The 18,354-nt window shown below is 42.1% G+C and overlaps 1 protein-coding gene across 1 annotated transcript; it reads right to left on the reverse strand.

The window, feature by feature from the left end:
* Positions 1 to 953: 953 nt before the first annotated feature.
* LOC111954435 (mitotic checkpoint serine/threonine-protein kinase BUB1 beta) lies at positions 954 to 18,284 on the reverse strand. The gene is made up of 23 exons (XM_023974174.2): positions 18,176 to 18,284; positions 17,303 to 17,444; positions 17,012 to 17,071; positions 16,606 to 16,750; positions 15,137 to 15,333; positions 14,743 to 14,879; positions 14,263 to 14,456; positions 13,922 to 14,022; positions 11,947 to 12,161; positions 11,493 to 11,596; positions 10,757 to 10,890; positions 10,268 to 10,302; positions 10,061 to 10,123; positions 9,808 to 9,848; positions 9,347 to 9,576; positions 8,141 to 8,310; positions 7,343 to 7,483; positions 7,107 to 7,195; positions 6,569 to 6,730; positions 5,964 to 6,094; positions 5,559 to 5,724; positions 4,995 to 5,110; positions 954 to 1,252 (listed from the first exon to the last, which is right to left on the reverse strand). Exons 2-23 carry the CDS (start codon positions 17,434 to 17,436, stop codon positions 1,120 to 1,122), a joined length of 2,898 nt encoding a protein of 965 aa, XP_023829942.1. The 5' UTR covers positions 17,437 to 17,444; positions 18,176 to 18,284; the 3' UTR covers positions 954 to 1,119.
* Between the last annotated feature and the right edge of the window lie 70 nt (positions 18,285 to 18,354).

The raw sequence follows: 18,354 nt of genomic DNA on the forward strand, positions 1-18,354 counted from the left end.
ATTTGACACAAAACGGAACACTTTGTATTCAGGACATTTTTTTTGCAGTATTACTTTAGTGCCTTGTTGCAAACAGGATGCATATTTTGGAATATTTGTATTCTTTACAGGCTTCTTTTCACTCTGTCAATTAGGTTAGTATTGTGCAGTAACTACAATGTTGATGATCCATCCTCAGTTATCACAGCCATTAAGCTATGTAACTTTCACCCTTGCCCTCATGGTGAAATCCCTGAGCGGTTTCCTTCCTCTTCGGCAACGGAGTTAGGAAAGACGCCTGTATGTTTTCAGTAACTGGATGTATTGATACACCATCCAAAGCGTAATTAATAACTTCACCATGCGCAAAGGGATATTCAACCCCCCCCCCCGGGTGTTTGAAATTCACTGCTTGACTGAGGGACCTTACAGATAAATTGTGTGTGGGGTACAGAGATGAGGTAGTAATAAGTCAAGTCCATGAAACTAGTGACTTAAGCAAATGTATACTTCTGAATTTATTTAGGCTTGACATTTCAGCTTTTCATTTGTACAAATTTCCCAAAACAATATCACTTTGGGGTAGTGTTCAGGTAACAAAACAAATCTAAATGTATTCCATTTTCAATTCAGGCTGTAACAAAATGTGCAAGAAGTCAAGAGCTGTGAATACCTTCTGAAGGCACTGCATGTCAGACCAAATGTGAATTACACTAATTGACGTGTTCTAGATTTACTATGTTACTTCAGCCAGCCCCCCCCCCCCCCCCGGTTAACTGCAAGTGTATGCCGTGCTCTAACTTAAGACATAACTCAGATTTATGTCAGTACAGAATTCTCTGTTTATGTACCATAAAAAACTGTTCAGAGGTGACTGGTCTATGATCGATGCCACCAGGACAACACCCTCTACAGGCCATATATAGGCAGTACATCCTAAAAATGAATACTACCATTGAAAAGCAAAACAGTCATAATGAATAAGACCTATACTTTATTATCAACAATCATTTAACAGAAAAACTTTTACATTGAAATTAGGAAAAAACAAAGGGACTAGCAAAACAATAACAGCAACATCTAGGAGACAAATAACGTCTAAGTAGCCACACTGATATATCACTAGGAAGGCAGTGCTAACTAGGCGCCATAGCAAGCAAATGTAGACTTCTTCATGTCTTCAAGTAGCTCTGTGAGAACTGATACAGAAGGCCTGTCTCCGGGATTCAGAACGGTCCGGAAGAACTTGCTCCAAAACGCATCGCTCAGGTCACTGAAATAAAAAGAATATGCTTGAGGGACAGGGGATGAAAGACAATATCTGCATCCCAATAATCTAATAATGTGTCCTTTCTCCAGAATTGTGCACTCGTTCACTTCTTCATGGATTTGGTACAAGGCCCAGGACTAGACTGATTACTAGGACACATACTCAGATTGCGCTGACCAGCGTCTTCACTGACATTTTCAACCTGTCCGAGTCTAATACCAACACGTTTCAAGCAGACTACCATAGTCCCTGTGCCCAAGAACACTAAGGTAACCTGCCTGAATGACTACCGACCCGTAGCACTCACGCCTGTAGCCATGAAATGCTTTGAAAGGCTGGTCATGGCTCACCACAATTATCACAGAAACCCTGGACCCACTCCAATTCACCCCAAAAGATGTCGCAATCGCTATTGTACTCCACACTTCCCTCTAATCTGGACAAAAGAAACACCTACGTGATAATACTGTTCATTGACTACAGCTCAGCAGCGTTCAACACCAGTGCGCTCAAAGGTCATCATCCAAGCTAATGACCCAGGGACTGAACTCCTCCCTCTGCAAGTGGATCCTGGACTTCCTGACGGGCCGTCTACAGGTGGAGGGTAGGCAACAACACATCCACCACGCTGACCATCAACACGGGAGCCCCCCAGGGGCGCGTGCTTGGTCCCTCCTGTACTCCATTCACCCACAACTGCGTGGCCGTGCACGCCTCAGACGCAATCATTAAGTTTGCTGACGACGCAATGGTATTAGGTCTCATCACCGACTACAGTAAACAGAGGGCCGAGCACACACCCCATTCACATCGACGGGGCTGTCGTGGAGCTGGTCGAGAGCTTTAAGTTCCTCAAAGTTCTACAGCTGCACCATTGAATGCATCTTGACTTGGTATGGAAACTGCTGTCAGAGGAAAGCCCTAAAAATGGTCAAAGACTCCAGCCACCCAGGTCATAGACTGTTCTCTGCTCCCGCACGGCAAGCGGTACAGGATAGCCGATTAATTGGGGCCGATTTCAAGTTTACAAAATCTGTAATTAGCATTTTTGGACGCCGATTACATTGCATTCCACGAGGAAACTGCGTGGCAGGCTGACCACCTGTTACGCGAGTGCAGCAAGGAGCCAAGGTAAGTTGCTAGCTAGCATTAAACATACAAAAAACAATCAACCTTAGGATAATCAATAGTTAACTACACATGGTTGATGATATTACTAGGTTACCTAGCTTGTCCTGCGTTGCATATAATCAATGAGGTGCCTGTTAATTTATCATCGAATCACAGCCTACTTTGCCAAACGGGGGATGATTTAATTATCAAAAGCACATTTGCAAAAAAAAGCACAACCTTTGCACGAATGTACCTAACCATGAACATCAATGCCTTTCTTAAAATTAGATTATATATATATATATATATTTTTTTTTAAACCTGCATATTGTGTTAAAATAAATTAATGTTAGCAGGCAATATTAACTAGGGAAATTGTGTCACTTCTCCTGTGTTCATTGCACGCAGAGTCAGGGTATATGCAACAGTTTGGGCCACCTGGCTCGCTGCGAACTAATTTACCAGAATTTTACATAATTATGACATAACATTGAGGTTGTGCAATGTAACAGCAATATTTAGACTTAGGGTTGCAGCCCATTTGATAAAATACTGAACGGTTCCGTAAATCACTGAAAGAATAAACGTTTTGTTTTCGAAATGATCGTTTCTGGATTTGACCATATTAATGACCTAACGCTCGTATTTCTGTTTTTATTATAATTAAGTCTATGATTTCATATTTGATAGAGCAGTCCCGACTTAGGCAGCAGCAGGCTCGTAAGCATTCATTCAAACTTTACTGCTTTTGCCAGCAGCTCTTAGCAATGCTTGCTTCACATCTCTGTTTATGGCTTCAAGCCCATCAACTCCTGAGATTCGGCTGGCAATAAAGTGACTATTAGAACATTCAATAGACAAAGGTATACGAAATACAAAATGGTAGAGAGAAATAGTCGACCCGTCATAATTCCTATAATAACTACAACCTAAAACCTAACTGGGAATATTGAACCACCAGCTTTCATATGTTCTGAGCAACGAACTTAAACGTTAGCTTTTTATTTTATACATGGCACATCTTGCACTTTTACTTTCTTCAACACTGTTTTTGCATTATTTAAACCAAATTGAGCATGTTTCATTATTTATTTGAGACGAAATATAATTTATTTTTGTATTATATGAAGTTAAAATAAAAGAGCTTGTCCAGTATTGTTGTAATTGTCATTATTATAAAATATATATATAAACAAATAAATACAAAACTCGACCGATTAATCGGTATCGGCGTTGAAAAATCATAAAATCGGTCGACCTCTAGTACAGGAGCACCAAGTCTGGAACCAAAAGGCTCCTGAACAGCTTCTACCCCCGAGCCATAAGACTGCTGAACAGTTAATCAAGTGGCCACGCTGACTATTTACATACCCTGTGTATTATCTATCCCGATTGCCTCTTCACCTTTACTCCTACCTAAATGTAGATATTACCTCTACCTCGTATCCCTGCACATACTATAGCCTCTGTCATTTTATTGTGTTACCATTTATTTTTTGGCAAATCTGTAAAAAACAAATTAAATAAATGTAAAATCTGCATTGTTGGGTAAGGGCTCGTAAGTAGGCCTTTCACAGTGAAGTCTACACCGGTTGTAGTCGGCGCATGTGACAAATGTGTTTGATAATATGGTGAAAAACAAGAGGATTGGAAGACAGGAGTCAGTTGTGTTCCAACATACCTAAATGGCTTCCTAACCTCATAATTCTCTCCATGACCACTTAGACAGCCGCAGGGTCATCACTAGTTACAACAGGCACGAAGTCAGAAGGCCCGCCTACTGGACCAATCAGATGAGGGTGTGTGATGAGGCATATTCCGGTTGGTGGGAAATGCCTCATTTTCGAAATAGCATCTCTTGAGTTCAAGTTTGATATATATTGTGTATATCAAACCATAATACTGTGTATTAAAAGTACCGTATGTAAAGTGCAGGAATAAATGTAACAAAATATCAGTAAAAAAACAAAAAAATGTAAGACAAAGTTACATTTGTCCTCCTAAGATGGGGGTGGATGGACTAATAGAACCTTTCCAGACAGATTTCACCCCAGTGTTTTACCCAAAAGGCTCAGACTTAGTTTCCATCTCTGCGGCCCGGCACCCATCTCTCACTTGGGGCCAAAGCCAGGCCACTGGTACTTTTCAGATTTCATTAACATAACAATGGCTAACTGTGAACTTTAACACCTCACAAAGCAAATAAGGTTGAATTTGTCATATTAAAAAAATAATGAAATATTTGTGAAACTACATTTTACTTGTGGATTTTTTTAATAAAAAAAATCAAGGTGTCAATTTGTCAACATGCCATTTTTAAAACAATGCAGATATTATTTTGGTTTAACACAAGTAGTAAGGGCAAACAAGCTCACTAGGAGAGTTTGAATAAGACATCCAATTAGGACTCTGCATTTAAAACGGTTGATTTATTAGATAATAAATAAGCTAATCATTGATGAACACTAGATTCAAGCAACGCAAGTCTCTCGTCTGCGTACACACACTCCCTCATCGGATTGGTCGTTCCTCACACCCCCTCATCCGATTGGTCGAGTAGGACAGGCCTTCTGACTGTGGCAACTGGTGAGGACCCAGCGGCAGGACATGACAAGAGGAAACCGTACTATACCTGGGATGTGCTTCCTGATATTCCTCCAGTGTCCACACGGAGTCTTCCTTAACCAGGCGCATGGTTCTCTTCTTCAGCAGAGTGTGGACAGTCTCTGCAATGCCCAGGAGATCCACCTGTAATCAGGGAGAGCGACAGCTACTGAACTAGGGGAGAGCGACAGCTACTGAACTAGAGCAGAGCAACTCTCAAATCATAAATGGAGGTATCGGGTAGATTTTTAGGATGGGTTTTATTTAAATATACGTACCACAATGGAACATTTTACATTAAAGAAAACCTAATTGCAGTGCAGCTTACATAAGGGAAGAACATGATTAAAAAGAGAAACACATATGGGTGAGGTACAGAAGAGCATTGGGGCCATGCAATAAATAAAATACATCCTACATAATGTAAATAAAGTATAAAGATGCTGATGGGGGCAGGCCAGGGGTTTTTGGGGTGTGCATATCAATTAAAAATAGTGAAACATTGACTTTATTCTTGAAGTCTTTAGACTCTGGAAAGCATGTAGCGATGTGACGATGGCAACAAGAGGCTGTAGACAGGTGTGTACCGTACCTGATAGGGGCTGGCAGAGGGGGCTAGTAGGCCCTGTGTGATGAAGTTCTGGGCTGCTGGGAGGCTGTGTGCTGCTGTCACCTCTGGCTGAAGCTCCAGGTCCACGGAGCAGGAGAAGTCCAGCGCAACGGCAGCACCAATCTCATCCATTGGTTCATCAGAAGGACTGAGGGGGAAGCAGAGAAAAGGAAGAATAAGACTAGTAGATTATATGACTGGATTTAAAGATCAAATCCACATGTAGGGAAACAGCCCTACTGTTCATCTCCCACAGCGAGTGTATGTAAGCATGCAAGGACTACAGTGAGTAAGTAATATGCATGTATGTCAGGAGTCTGAACAATGCATGCAAGTCTGCATTCGGCAACTCATATGCATGCGTGGCTGGACCGTGTGTGTGCATACCGATTCATGACCAGTGTGTCTGGACTGAGAGCTCCGTGGATCAGGTGGCAGGAGTGCATGAGTCTCACCAGCTCCACTGTCTGCATGGCCAGGGAGGCCACGATTTCCTCAAAGGACTCCTCAGCCACCTCCTGTGTATGACAGGAGAGGAACCACAGACCTTAATGGTTGTTTTTTTAATCAGAATCCTGTTCTTTACATCATAACTATTGTTTTTTTGCAAAAAGAACTCAACTAAGGGTTCTTAATGGACAAGTTCTAATAGAACCTCCTCGTTTCAGATCATTTTCTTCCGTTTGATGCCTACTGAACACGACCCAAGGTACACTATAAAATGACATCTTGCAAATGGTTTATACGCCGATCTATTGTTATTTTATGGGTGGGGAAAGGTTGCAAGATCGAATCCCCGAGCTGACAAGGTAAAAATCTGTCATTCTGCCCCTGAACAAGGAAGTTAACCCACTGTTCCTAGGCCGTCTTTGAAAATAAGAATTTGTTCTTAAGACTTGCCTAGTTAAATAAAAGGTAAAAAAATGTATTTAAAAAAAGCAGATTCTATAAGGGTACAATAATGCATGGAGGACAGGGGTGGAACTACCCACACGCAGTGTGCTCTGCTGGGGGGCCTTGTGGACCGTGACGCAGCCATCCTGGAACAGGAAGCAGCGCCCCGCGTCGTGGACGGGTGCCTGGGAGTCCCGGGCTAGTCGCTCCCTCAGTTTTGAGCCGATGTAGAAGTCCCACGGCACCGCAGTGCGCTCCAGCTGCACAAGGCAAGAGTGACGTGTTAGATCTCAACTCACTGGAATGTCAAAACCATCATGTTGATCTCATGGACTGTCAGTCATTGCATCCATAGCACCATATATGGACTTGATTTCTCCAGCTCCATCCCTCAGCTTTATAGCAAAACAAGTGGCGGGGAAAAACTCAAAACTTTGCCTTTAAAATAAAGCCAACGTTCCGAACGAACCAGCAGTGCAATTTTGCTTAATCTGCAATTCTAGATCGATTGAGGTGGAGTCTGCATACACAAACAGTTTGAGGTGGAGCGTGCATGTAGGAAATCATTCAACTCATCAACTCACATGAAGGACAGTTATTTAAATCTACTTTGAGTTCAGTCATTCACTGCCTTACCTTAATGGCAACGTCACCCCCACCTTGGCCTGCATAGATGGAAAAGTTCTCATAGTCCATCTTGGAATAGGTAGCAAAGGTGTCGTTCCCTTTAAACAAGACGGTAAAAAAAAGAAAGATGAACAAGCGGTGTAGAGTTATAATCCGTCATTTAAACCAACTGTCCAGCCATCATTAAACCAACCGTCCAGCCATCATTAAACCAACCGTCCAGCATTCATTATTAGTTGAACTACCTAGAATCAGCACATCATCTTCCTCAGCCATGGGAAGGGGACCATCCTCTGAGTAGAAGTTAGGAAAGGAGCTCAGGTCCACTTGATCCAGCAACCGTTGTCTCACCCTCACACTGCAAGGGTCCTCAATCACAGGTTGTACTGCAATACCAGGATGAAAGAACAAGGCATTCCAACATCAAATATACTTTACTTATTCCTTACAGCGCCTAGTGAAGCCAAGAGTCTTAAATATACTAGTCATACAAAATGAATGGAATCCAAAGTGAATGGGCACTGGGTTGAACCCCCAAATAGTCAGATTCAGCAGTGTTAAATAGGTGAAATGAAATGTCAGTGTGCAATTGAACACATAATTCATAACTAATAGTTTCTTATGGACCACATGGAGTTAACAGTTACCTACTATGGACCAATGCTTCTACTGAAACATAAGATTACAAACAATCAAAATGAAAAAAGGTATTTTAATAAAATTAATAGAATGCTTTTCTTTTGGTCCACTAAACTGCCATGTGCAACACTTTTACATTGATTGAGGTGAAATATGGCTTTCTTGGACAGCCAAAGAAAAGGCAGGCAGGAATTTATACTGGAAATAGGATTGTGTGTAATTTAGCATTGGCAAAGTATTTTTCCCCCATAATTTTTATTTATTTAAATTACGTCATTTAGCAGGCAACTTACAGTAGTGCATACATTTCACACTTCCCCCCCTTCTCTGTCCTGGTCCCCCGTGGGAATCAAACCCACAACCCTGGAGTTGAAACCACCATGCTCTACCATCGAGATACTCACTGCATGGTGAATTCTGGTCCATGGCATCGAGGTGGGGTTCGGCGTGGCTCTCCTCCAGCCTGCCGAGGTGGTGGACGGCCTTTCCTCCAGAGTTCGTGCACACGGAGGAGGCGGAGGTGGGACCTGAAGCCATGGAGCCCCAAGCCTCCAGACTGGCTTCTTGGATGGGGCTGCAGAGCAAACATCAAGGAGATGGTCACAAGTGCCCTGTTCAAATAGATATTTTCTTGAAGTAATTAATGTTTTGACATAATTGGTGAAAGCAATACAATGGGTTTTAGATTGTTGGTAACTTCAGAGCTGCACGTTATGACTTTTCCCTTTACTTTCCATTTGAGCGGGGTTGTGTTCATTTGGCATGAAACTGAAGAAAACGAGTTGTAAAGAGGGGAGGTACTACCTGAACTTGTCCAATAAGAAACGGGTCATTTTCAGATACCTTCAAAACATTTTACAACGGTGTGCCCGCATCAATGAACACAGCCCCGGTTTATCATCATGACTTGTGTAACAGTATAACTTTAAACCGTCCCCTCGCCCCGACACGGGCGCGAACCAGGGACCCTCTGCACACATCAACAACGGTCGCCCACGAAGCATCGTTACCCATCGCTCCACAAAGGCCACGGCCCTTGCAGAGCAAGGGGCAACACTACTTCTAGGTTTCAGAGCAAGTGACGTAACTGATTGAAACGCTAGTAGCGCGTACCCGCTAACTAGCTAGCCATTTCACATCCGTTACACTTGCACTGGCAGAGTTGGTTTAGAATGACTCCGGGTCATTCTCCCGGGTGGCGCAGTGGTCTAGGGCACTGCATCGCAGTGCTAGCTGCGCCACCAGAGTCTCTGGGTTCGCGCCCAGGCTGTGCTGGGTTCGCGCCCAGGCTCTGTCGCAGCCGGCCGCAACCGGGAGATCCGTGGGGCGACGCACAATTGGCATAGCGTCGTCCGGGTTAGGGAGGGTTTGGCCGGTAGGGGTAGGGATCCTTGTCTCAGTATGTAAAAAATGTACTAAAATGTATGCACTCTACTGTAAGTCGCTCTGGATAAGAGCGTCTGAAAAAAAATAAAAAAATAAAAATAACAAACTCCGGGAATGACTCCGGGAGGGAAAGGGGACAAGCTACAGAGCTCGCTGCCATCAAACTCTCAATAAGGCTAGTGGACTTGTCAGTCGGGTCAAGTCATTGGGTGGTCAAACTATACCTGAGCTTCTTCCTTCCGTCCGAGTCAAGTTGAGGGTTAATGCCGGGCTCCTTGGTCAGAATGCCAGCGTTGGGCGAGACCGCCCTCTGTCCCATGGCGTGATAAGGAGAGGAGGCCATCTTGGCGGCCTTCACAAAGTCCTGCGTGTCCTCTGGGCTGGAGCACAGAGTCTTGTTCTTGTGGCCGCTGACCACCTCCTCGTTCAGGGACTCTGTTCTCTCTGGGAAGTTCTGGATGGTACAAGTCAATCAATCTACCTATTGATATGATTTTTTTGTGCAACTAGGAACTTCCAACAGATAACATACGTACACTAGACTGAGCTCAGGTCTGAGTTAGCAAGACCGCACAAACAGATCTGGGAACAGGCTATACATTCAGGTCTTGCCTGAACTGTACTAGATTAGAGATGTCACTTTGTAGCACAAAATTTAAATTTCAGTTACAAAAACTGTCCAAACCTTATATAATTGAGTTCGTGCAGAGCGGGGGATACTGCCACCTGTCAAAAAAAATAAAAAAAATAAATCACCTTTGAAGTGCATGGAAAAGTCTGAAATACTTTGATTAGTGTCATTGTTCCCGCATAATTATTAGTTATCCAAATAATAGTACTGTGTTAAAATAACATGTTTTAACCCATGTTACAAAACTTCCTTAATATAGTTTTGAAGCAGGTTGGCATTTAGAGGACTTGTGTTCATTCAGAATTACCTGGAAACGGGTATGGAGTCTTAAAGCAAAGACCTCTGTCTCCAGCAGGTAGGAAAACATCATCTAAAATAGCAATCAAGTCAGAGAAAGACCTCAAGTACAGGTCAAAGTTGATAATTGACTATCAAATATCTAATATTTTTTTTACCTCACATTTTTTTGTATGTTGCATGTATAGCGTAGATGCATACTGTAATGAACACAAACCTGGAAACATGTCCTTTTCACGGGGAATAGGGTTTCTGTAAAGTAAAATGGGGGAGACATTTCATTGTCATATAGCCTAATTCATGTATGTGAAAATATGATTTGTTTGACTGCCTATGACAATGTAAACTAGACTTAAGCAATCAGGCCCGAGGTGGGCTATACGGTCAATATACCACAGCTAAGGTCTGTTCTTAAGCACGATGCAACGCGGAGTGCCTGAACGCAGCCCTTAGCCGTGATATATATATTATATATATATATATATACACACACACATCGATCTATCACTAACCCTAGAGGAGCCTTATTGCTATTATAAACTGGTTACCAATGTAATTAGCGCACTAAAAATAAATGTTTTGTCATACACTTGGCATACGGTCTGATATACAACGGCTGTCTGCCAATCAGAATTCAGGGTTTGAACCACCCAGTTTATAATGTTTATTAATGCCGTGATATATGACAGGATTCTCAATGGCTTACCCAGACCCATGTGCAGAGCCAGACTGGGATCCTTCATCGAAGATCTGGAAGGCCATTGCATTCTGTTGGCTGGTAGGTAGGACACCTCCAGACCTACACTCTGTTATTTGAATGGACTCGGTCCCAGTGACGATCTAGGAGCAAAAAATTAGGAAAATTGTTTATTTTGCATGAAATCGCTTTTAGACAGCAGGGTTGTGTTCAGTAATGAGAAAATGTTTAGAAACTAACTTGTCCAATAAGAAACTAATTTTCCTGTTGCAACCCCTAGGATATTTTTCAGAAGCAGTGGCAGAGTAAAGTTGGGTCTTCCTGGGGCATACATCTATACAAAAAAAATATTAAACTGGGGAAATACTGGCTACGGTGCGCTCTACTGAACACGACCCAGATAGTTAATATGGTTATCTGCTACTAGACTATCCCAAACAAGTTGCTTTCACAGTCGACATCAATGACCTCTGCAGTTTGTCTAAACACTTTCTAGCTGGGTTTCCTAAACAGACCTCCAACTGAAAAGAAAAAGGGACGGCAAATCACAATTGCAAAACAAATTGGACATTTGCAATGCAAGCTCAGATATCTCAAACCAGGGTAGTGTTCAGTAGGCACGAAATGCAACGAAAGGGGTAGATAATAGCTGAATTTATCCAATAAGAGACACTTTGTTACAAAACGTGTTGCTACGATGTGCCCTAATGAACACAACCGTAGATTAAGAGTCTTTGCCACTTGCCTGTTGTGATCGTTGCTGGGATTGCTGCAACTGAAGCAGTCGTTGCTTCTCATCTATCTGTTGCCTCAGCCTCTCTTTGGCTTGGTTCTGCTGTTGAATTGTCTCTATCGAAAGGAAAGGGAGGGAATAAACAATGAATAAAGGGTCATGGGTGGTTGACCGAGGGAATATGACAATATGAGGAGAGAAGATCAGTGAAAAAAAATAATAAAGTCAGAAGACAAAATGGTAGGCCCCGAGTGACCGTGTGAAACAGCAGTCGAAAGCACAGTAGCCCATTTTATTCCCCGACAATTTACATGAACATGGATACACACAGCTTTACCCAAGTATTTTGACCAAATCAATATCGGTTGTATGTATATACTTTAAAAGATGCATGTGAAAACAGGAAATATGTCAAATGTCATGGAACATCCCAGATATAATGTGACAGTTACTGTCCAATGGTAACCTTCGATTTCTTGCCGCTTGCGTGCGAAGTAGTGTTCGGCACGCAGCTCTTCGATGCTCAGCTCCACAGCGCCATTCAGCAGCAGCTCTTTGAGGTACATGCTCTGTTCCTTCACCCCGCCTCCTCCCTCCTCCTCCAACGCAGACTCCTCTTTGGAGGGGGGCGGGTGATCAGAGAGGACAGTGTTCACTGCCGGGTCAATCTTACACTCAGACCTGTAGCCGTGGAGAAAGGGGAGATTATTTTTGCTGCATTTAGTCAAGAGATAAGACATTAGCTAACCTACTGCAAACAAGAGTTTCCATGGTTTCTAAGAGCATAACCAGACCATTGAGAGTTTATGCATTAACTTCTTGTAACTTACTCCTTTTACTAAAACACATTTTTGACCAGAATATGCACCAACATTAATTCTGAACTGGTAGAAAATTCATGCGAGTGTTCTTTATATGCATTTATGAACCTTACTCTTTACACTTGAGACATTTGTAAAAACAAAATTAGTTTGCAGAGTCCATCTTTAACCATGAGGGGAGTTCCTCTAACCTGGCCCTTGATCAGCTGCTTGAGTCAACTTTAGTCCTCCTCCACTACTCACACAGAAGGGGTCTGGTCACCCTCCTCCACTACTCACACAGAAGGGGTCTGGTCTAGAGGTCAACCGATTAATCGGAATGGCTGGTGAACTAGGGTCGATTTCAAGTTTTCATAACAATCAGTAATTGGAATTTTTGGACGCCGATTATATTGCAATCCACGAGGAGACTGCGGGGCAGGCTGACCACCTGTTACGCGAGTGCAGGCAGCAAGGAGCCATGGTAAGTTCCCAGCTAGCATTAAACTTATCTTATATAAATAAAAAAACATAAATCACTAGATAACTACACATGGTTGATGATATTACTAGTTTAACTAGCTTGTCATGCGTTGCATATAATCAATGCAGTGGCTGAAATTGTCACTTCTCTTGCGTTCAGTGTAAACAGAGTCCGGGTACATGCAGCAGTTTGGGCCGCCTGGCTCGTTGCGAACCGTGTGAAGACCATTTCTTCCTAACAAAGGCCGTAATTAATTTGCCATAATTTTACATAATTATGACATAACATTGAAGGTTGTGCAATGTAACAGCAATATTTAAACTTAAGGTTGCCACCGGTTCGATAAAACACGGAACGGTTCCGTATTTCACTAGAAGAATAAACTTTTTGTTTTCGAAATGATAGTTTCCGGACTTGACCATATTAATGACCTAAGGCTCGTATTTGTGTGTTTATTATATTATAATTAAGTCTATGATTTCATATTTGATAGAGCAGTCTGACTGAGCGGTGGTAGGCAGCAGCAGGCTCGTAAGCATTTATTCAAACCGCACTTTTCTCCGTTTGCCAGCAGATTTTCACAATGTTTCAATCACAGCGCTGTTTATTACTTCAAGCCTATCAACTCCCGAGATTAGGCTGGCAATACTATAGTGCCTATAAGAACATCCAATAGTCAAAGGTCTATGAAATACAAATGGTATAGATAGTCCTATAATAACCTAAAACTTCTTAACTGGGAATATTGAAGACATGTTAAAAGGAACCACCAGCTTTCATATGTTCTGAGCAAGAAACTTGAACGCGAGCTTTTATTTTTATTTATTTTTACATTGCACTGTCACCTTCAACACGGTTTTTGAATTATTTAAACCAAATTGAACATGTTTAATTATTTATGATACTAAATTGATTTTATGTATGTATTAAGTAAAAATAAGTGTTCATTATTCATTGAGTATTGTTGTAATTGTCATTATTACAAACATATATTTAAAATATATATATATTTTTTAAGTATCTGCTTTTTTTGGTCCTCCATTACTCACACAGAAGGGGTCTGGTCACCCTCCTCCACTACTCACACAGAAGGGGTCTGGTCACCCTCCTCCACTACTCACACAGAAGGGGTCTGGTCACCCTCCTCCACTACTCACACAGAAGGGGTCTGGTCACCCTCCTCCACAAAAGGCTGGAAGTTGAGCCTGCTGGCAGGGACCGTTACACTGGAGGCAGAACACCACGACTTCTGGGGAATCTGCCATGACAAAGAACACCCCCTTAAAATGGCTTAATAATAAGTTATAAACAGTCAAATACAAAAAGGTTCCACAGAAAATGGTATTAGTTCCATATTAAAACACAAACCCAACTCTACCAACTCAATTCTATTCACTACTGGCAAGCCATCTCGACAAAGTCTCATAGATTAGAAACAGTGCACATTGATGCAATGAAAATGACAGGTCAAGTTATCTATGGAGATCGGCGGTCAAACCTTGTCGGCCAATTGCTCAGGCATGACTTCATTCTCTTTGGCCCTGCTGCTGGGTGGTGCCATCCAGGGTTCCAGCTTCAGTTCTGAAGCTTGAAGGGAATCCGCCTGGTTCTCGTTAAACCCCAGGATCGGGTTTTTCTGGATGTGGCGAGCGGACCGTCTGGGCAACTGCAAGTTCAGCCTTCGAGAGTGTCCTACCAAAGATAGCAAAACAGTTCTCAACCGCTACATCCCTACTTTACTTTTAACCAAAGGCTCAATGGGTTTTTCTTGCGTCAAAGTACAGCATTTCATCTGAAAATACTGCATTTTAGAACATTTTCTAAACATCAACCAAGATCCGACTCTGGATCCACTTTCCTCAAAGACGGCATTGAATTCAGAACAGCGCCGATTGGCTGAGAAAGCCCCATCTACACACCCATTCGTAGAGCAGAAACTTTGCAGCAAAACCCCTAGTAACGACCACAAAGGGCTAACCTGCAGCCTCTGTTCGATTGACTGGTGCGACGTCCTTCTTCCTCCCCCGTGGTCTCAGGTCTACCATACTGGTTCTTGCTGGTTCTTGTTCCTCAGTTGCAGACATAGCCTGATGGGCCACCCTGGCCTGGAAACCACTAAAAGGAAAAAATAATAATCACCAAACCACAAGAAAAGCAAGGACAAGGGCTGTGCCTAAATACTCATTAAATCACGCTAAAGTAATTACTATGAACTAATAGTACATTCTGTTCAGTACAAATGAAAATCTAAATACTATGACTTATTTGTAATGAGGCATATTGTTTACAGCCTACTTCCTTCCGTATATGACTTAGACAGAGGCAGACATAGGACAGCTAATAAGGAATGGACAGAGACAAGGAGCACACACTTATGATATTGCTGAAGTTTATCCATGGGCTGGGCTCCGCACTTAAGTCCCTCTTGGAAGATGGCGTCTGCCTTCTGGAAGTTGCCGTGCTTCACGAACTCCTCCGCCCAGGTAATGTAAAGGTCAGCCCGAGTGAGTCCGATGCCGTTGGCCTGCATGTAGCTGAACATTTCCAGGGGCTCCATGCTGTTCTGGGCCTACAAAACAGCAGTGTCTATTAGGCACCAAAACAAACTCAAATAAGGAGGAACTACCTGGACTTGTCCAATAAGAAAATCTAATTTTCGTTTAATGTTGCAAAATAACTTAGAACTTTTCCATTGCGTACCCTAATGAACACAACCCAAGCTGTGTCAAATGTTCAGAGTTCTGTATCGATGCACACAGGTGGGTAGTGATAGCATGCAAGCCAATGTCTGTGCTTTACCCAGTAGTAATGTACAGTATATTGAACGGCAGGGGTTGGAAAAGGTTCGATGAACAGAACCCCCAAAAAATAGAGGAACTGTAACAAACATTTTCAAATCTTGAGAACCGGTTGTTATTTTTTGTTCCAAAAACACTCCTAATGTCTAGTATATAATTCAGTGAAATTGCTAGTAATAGCCTAAACACATTCCAAGCCACATCATGATGGTCTGCATTTTAAGCCAAGTTCCCTCCATGTCCACCATCTCTCCTCACCCGTGAACTGTCCGTTGCCTCTAGCACTTACAGTATCTGTCCATCAACTAGCTTACCCATTCCATAGCCAGCTGCTCTATCCATGCTAATTGGTGGAGTAAATTAAATAGCCAAATGTCAAAACGATTGATTTCACTAGGTACCTTCTTTTTTTTTTTTAAACAAAAACTATAAACTGATACTTTTTGGGGTTCTAATTGGTTCAGAACTTTATTCTTCCGGTCGGAACAGAACAAAATAAATAGAGATTATTTTCAGAATGATTGGAAAATGTATGTTCCAACCCGTTCACATTTTCATACAAATTGATACGAGCATCTAAACATGGCTGTAAACATGCATTATTACACCTAGTATTAGCTTGGGGAATACAGCGAATATCGCTCCATTTCACTATTGTCAATGAAGGGAAACAATGAAACTGAGCAATATTTCATTTGGATTACAATATTCCAGGCTATACTTAGTAAAGCATGCGTTTGCAAGTGTGATGTTGTATGAGTGGGCAATAAACTGCCTTAGCTCTTGCTTAACTCTATAAACAAATTGGATATGAACAAGATCACGCATAAAATTGAGATTTTCTCATTGACCACCAGAGTGTGATCATAGAACGGGGCACACGAGGCTATCGGTATTCCTTCATCTTTTGGCAATCCGTGTCATGTTGCCGCTCACTAGCTCTGGTCCAGGGCGTTAGCGGAGTTTGTCTATGGAGTTCAACGTCGTTTAATACAGGGCGGTAGTGGAGGATCACGCAGTAACGACATGGACTAGCCACTCACCAAATTGATCCAGAGGTTGATGTAACGGGGGTCGTCGTAGTATTTCTTGTCATGAGCAAAGAGCTGCACAGCCCTCTCCAGCATGGCCGTAAGACTGCTCGCTTTACTACCCTGGGGGTAGGTCTCGAGTATCCATTTTAGGTACCTGCACAACACAGAAGCCAAAGTTGTGTATGGTCCCAGAGTGTGTGTGTGTCTGTGGTCAAACTATTGTCCAGAGGGACATTTTGGATTGGAAGCAGGTTTAACAGGATTTAAAAAAATTGACCTATACAAAAATAAAACAGATCACACAAAAACCATCATGGCAGGTGAAGTTAGGGAGCATGGGGAAGTGTATGTCTAAACCTCTGTGTGTGTGGTGTTACTGAGTGAGGTGAATTGCATATGCTGCTGCACATCTCACCTATCCCAGATATCAAGTGGATCATCTCCAGTGTACATACGGAGTTCCAATTCAAACGCTCTGTGGGGCACAAGACGGAGCTTTCAATTTTATAGACTGAGTCTGTGTGAACTTTTAAAGATACGCCACATGTAGAAAATCAACAAAATACCAAATTCTAGAACAGATATTATAATATATCTCTACACAAAACCAAAACAGAATAGCCCGGACAGTGATTCTGATCACCAAACCTAAAATGGTTGAATATAGCTAGCTAGTAACATTGTGAAGACAGCGTTGTCGACATACTGTCTCTGTTGCTGGATAGCTGCATGGCTGGATCCCTCTTGGTGGCTGAGGTGCAGACCAGTCACAGCCAATCCCTCTCTCAATGGCTGGATGTTCTCTTTAAACAGCTCCCGTTCTGCCTCCACCTGGGCCATAACCACAACTTTGAAAAAAAGGGGATGTTCACTAGCTAGTTACTTTAAATTGTTAATATAAAAAGTAGCCTACATTCTAGATTACAACATGACACCATACATACACACTTCACTAAAGTTATGTTGGACGTATTGTACTGAATTTGTCAGTGTTCCTTCTACATTACTAACGCTAACTAACGTATATTCATTTACGACTAGAATACAATACAAAAACACTTACACTTGGTAATAGTAACGCAAACTAGCTAACAGTTAGTACGTGGCTGAAGTAACATTTACAGTTTAGTCATTTAGCAGACGCTCATATCCATAGCCTTTGACAGGAGAAATTAGGTTTAAGTGCCTTGCTCAAGGGCACATCGACAGACTTTAGGCCAACTTAGATTTTTATAAACGACTCATTTGCTGATTTAACTAACATTAGCCAGCAATCTGCTGTTCATGACACACTAGCGGGCTAACTTTCTTGGTTTGCATTTTTGTTATTTCAGTAATGCTGAAACGCCACTCATTAAAATACTAACGTTACCAGCTTCAAGCTAACGTTAGTTTGGCAGCAACACAGTTATTTTATAACTAACGTTAGCTAGCTTAATGAAAGGGACCGGTCGAGTTTGTGGTTGTGCGCTTGTAACGTTAGTGGTAGCTAACGTTAGATACATTACGTAATGTACAACTCAAACTTAGCTAGCTAAAGACAATTTACAGTTTCTGTAATTATACAAAATATATTTACCGTTTCTCTTCTCAAATCTAAAAATGCAAAAGTTGGCTACAGCTGGTTACGTCTGTACTTCCACACATTTAAAATGAACCGCCAGCAAAGGACGAAAGCGATTGGATTATATATTTTTTGATCCGCCTATTCGTCTTCTTCGTCTGTGAGTTTTATGGCGGACTACAACCCAAAAAGGT

Source organism: Salvelinus sp. IW2-2015, linkage group LG28 (assembly GCF_002910315.2).
Source record: "Salvelinus sp. IW2-2015 linkage group LG28, ASM291031v2, whole genome shotgun sequence".
NCBI lineage: Eukaryota > Metazoa > Chordata > Actinopteri > Salmoniformes > Salmonidae > Salvelinus > Salvelinus sp. IW2-2015.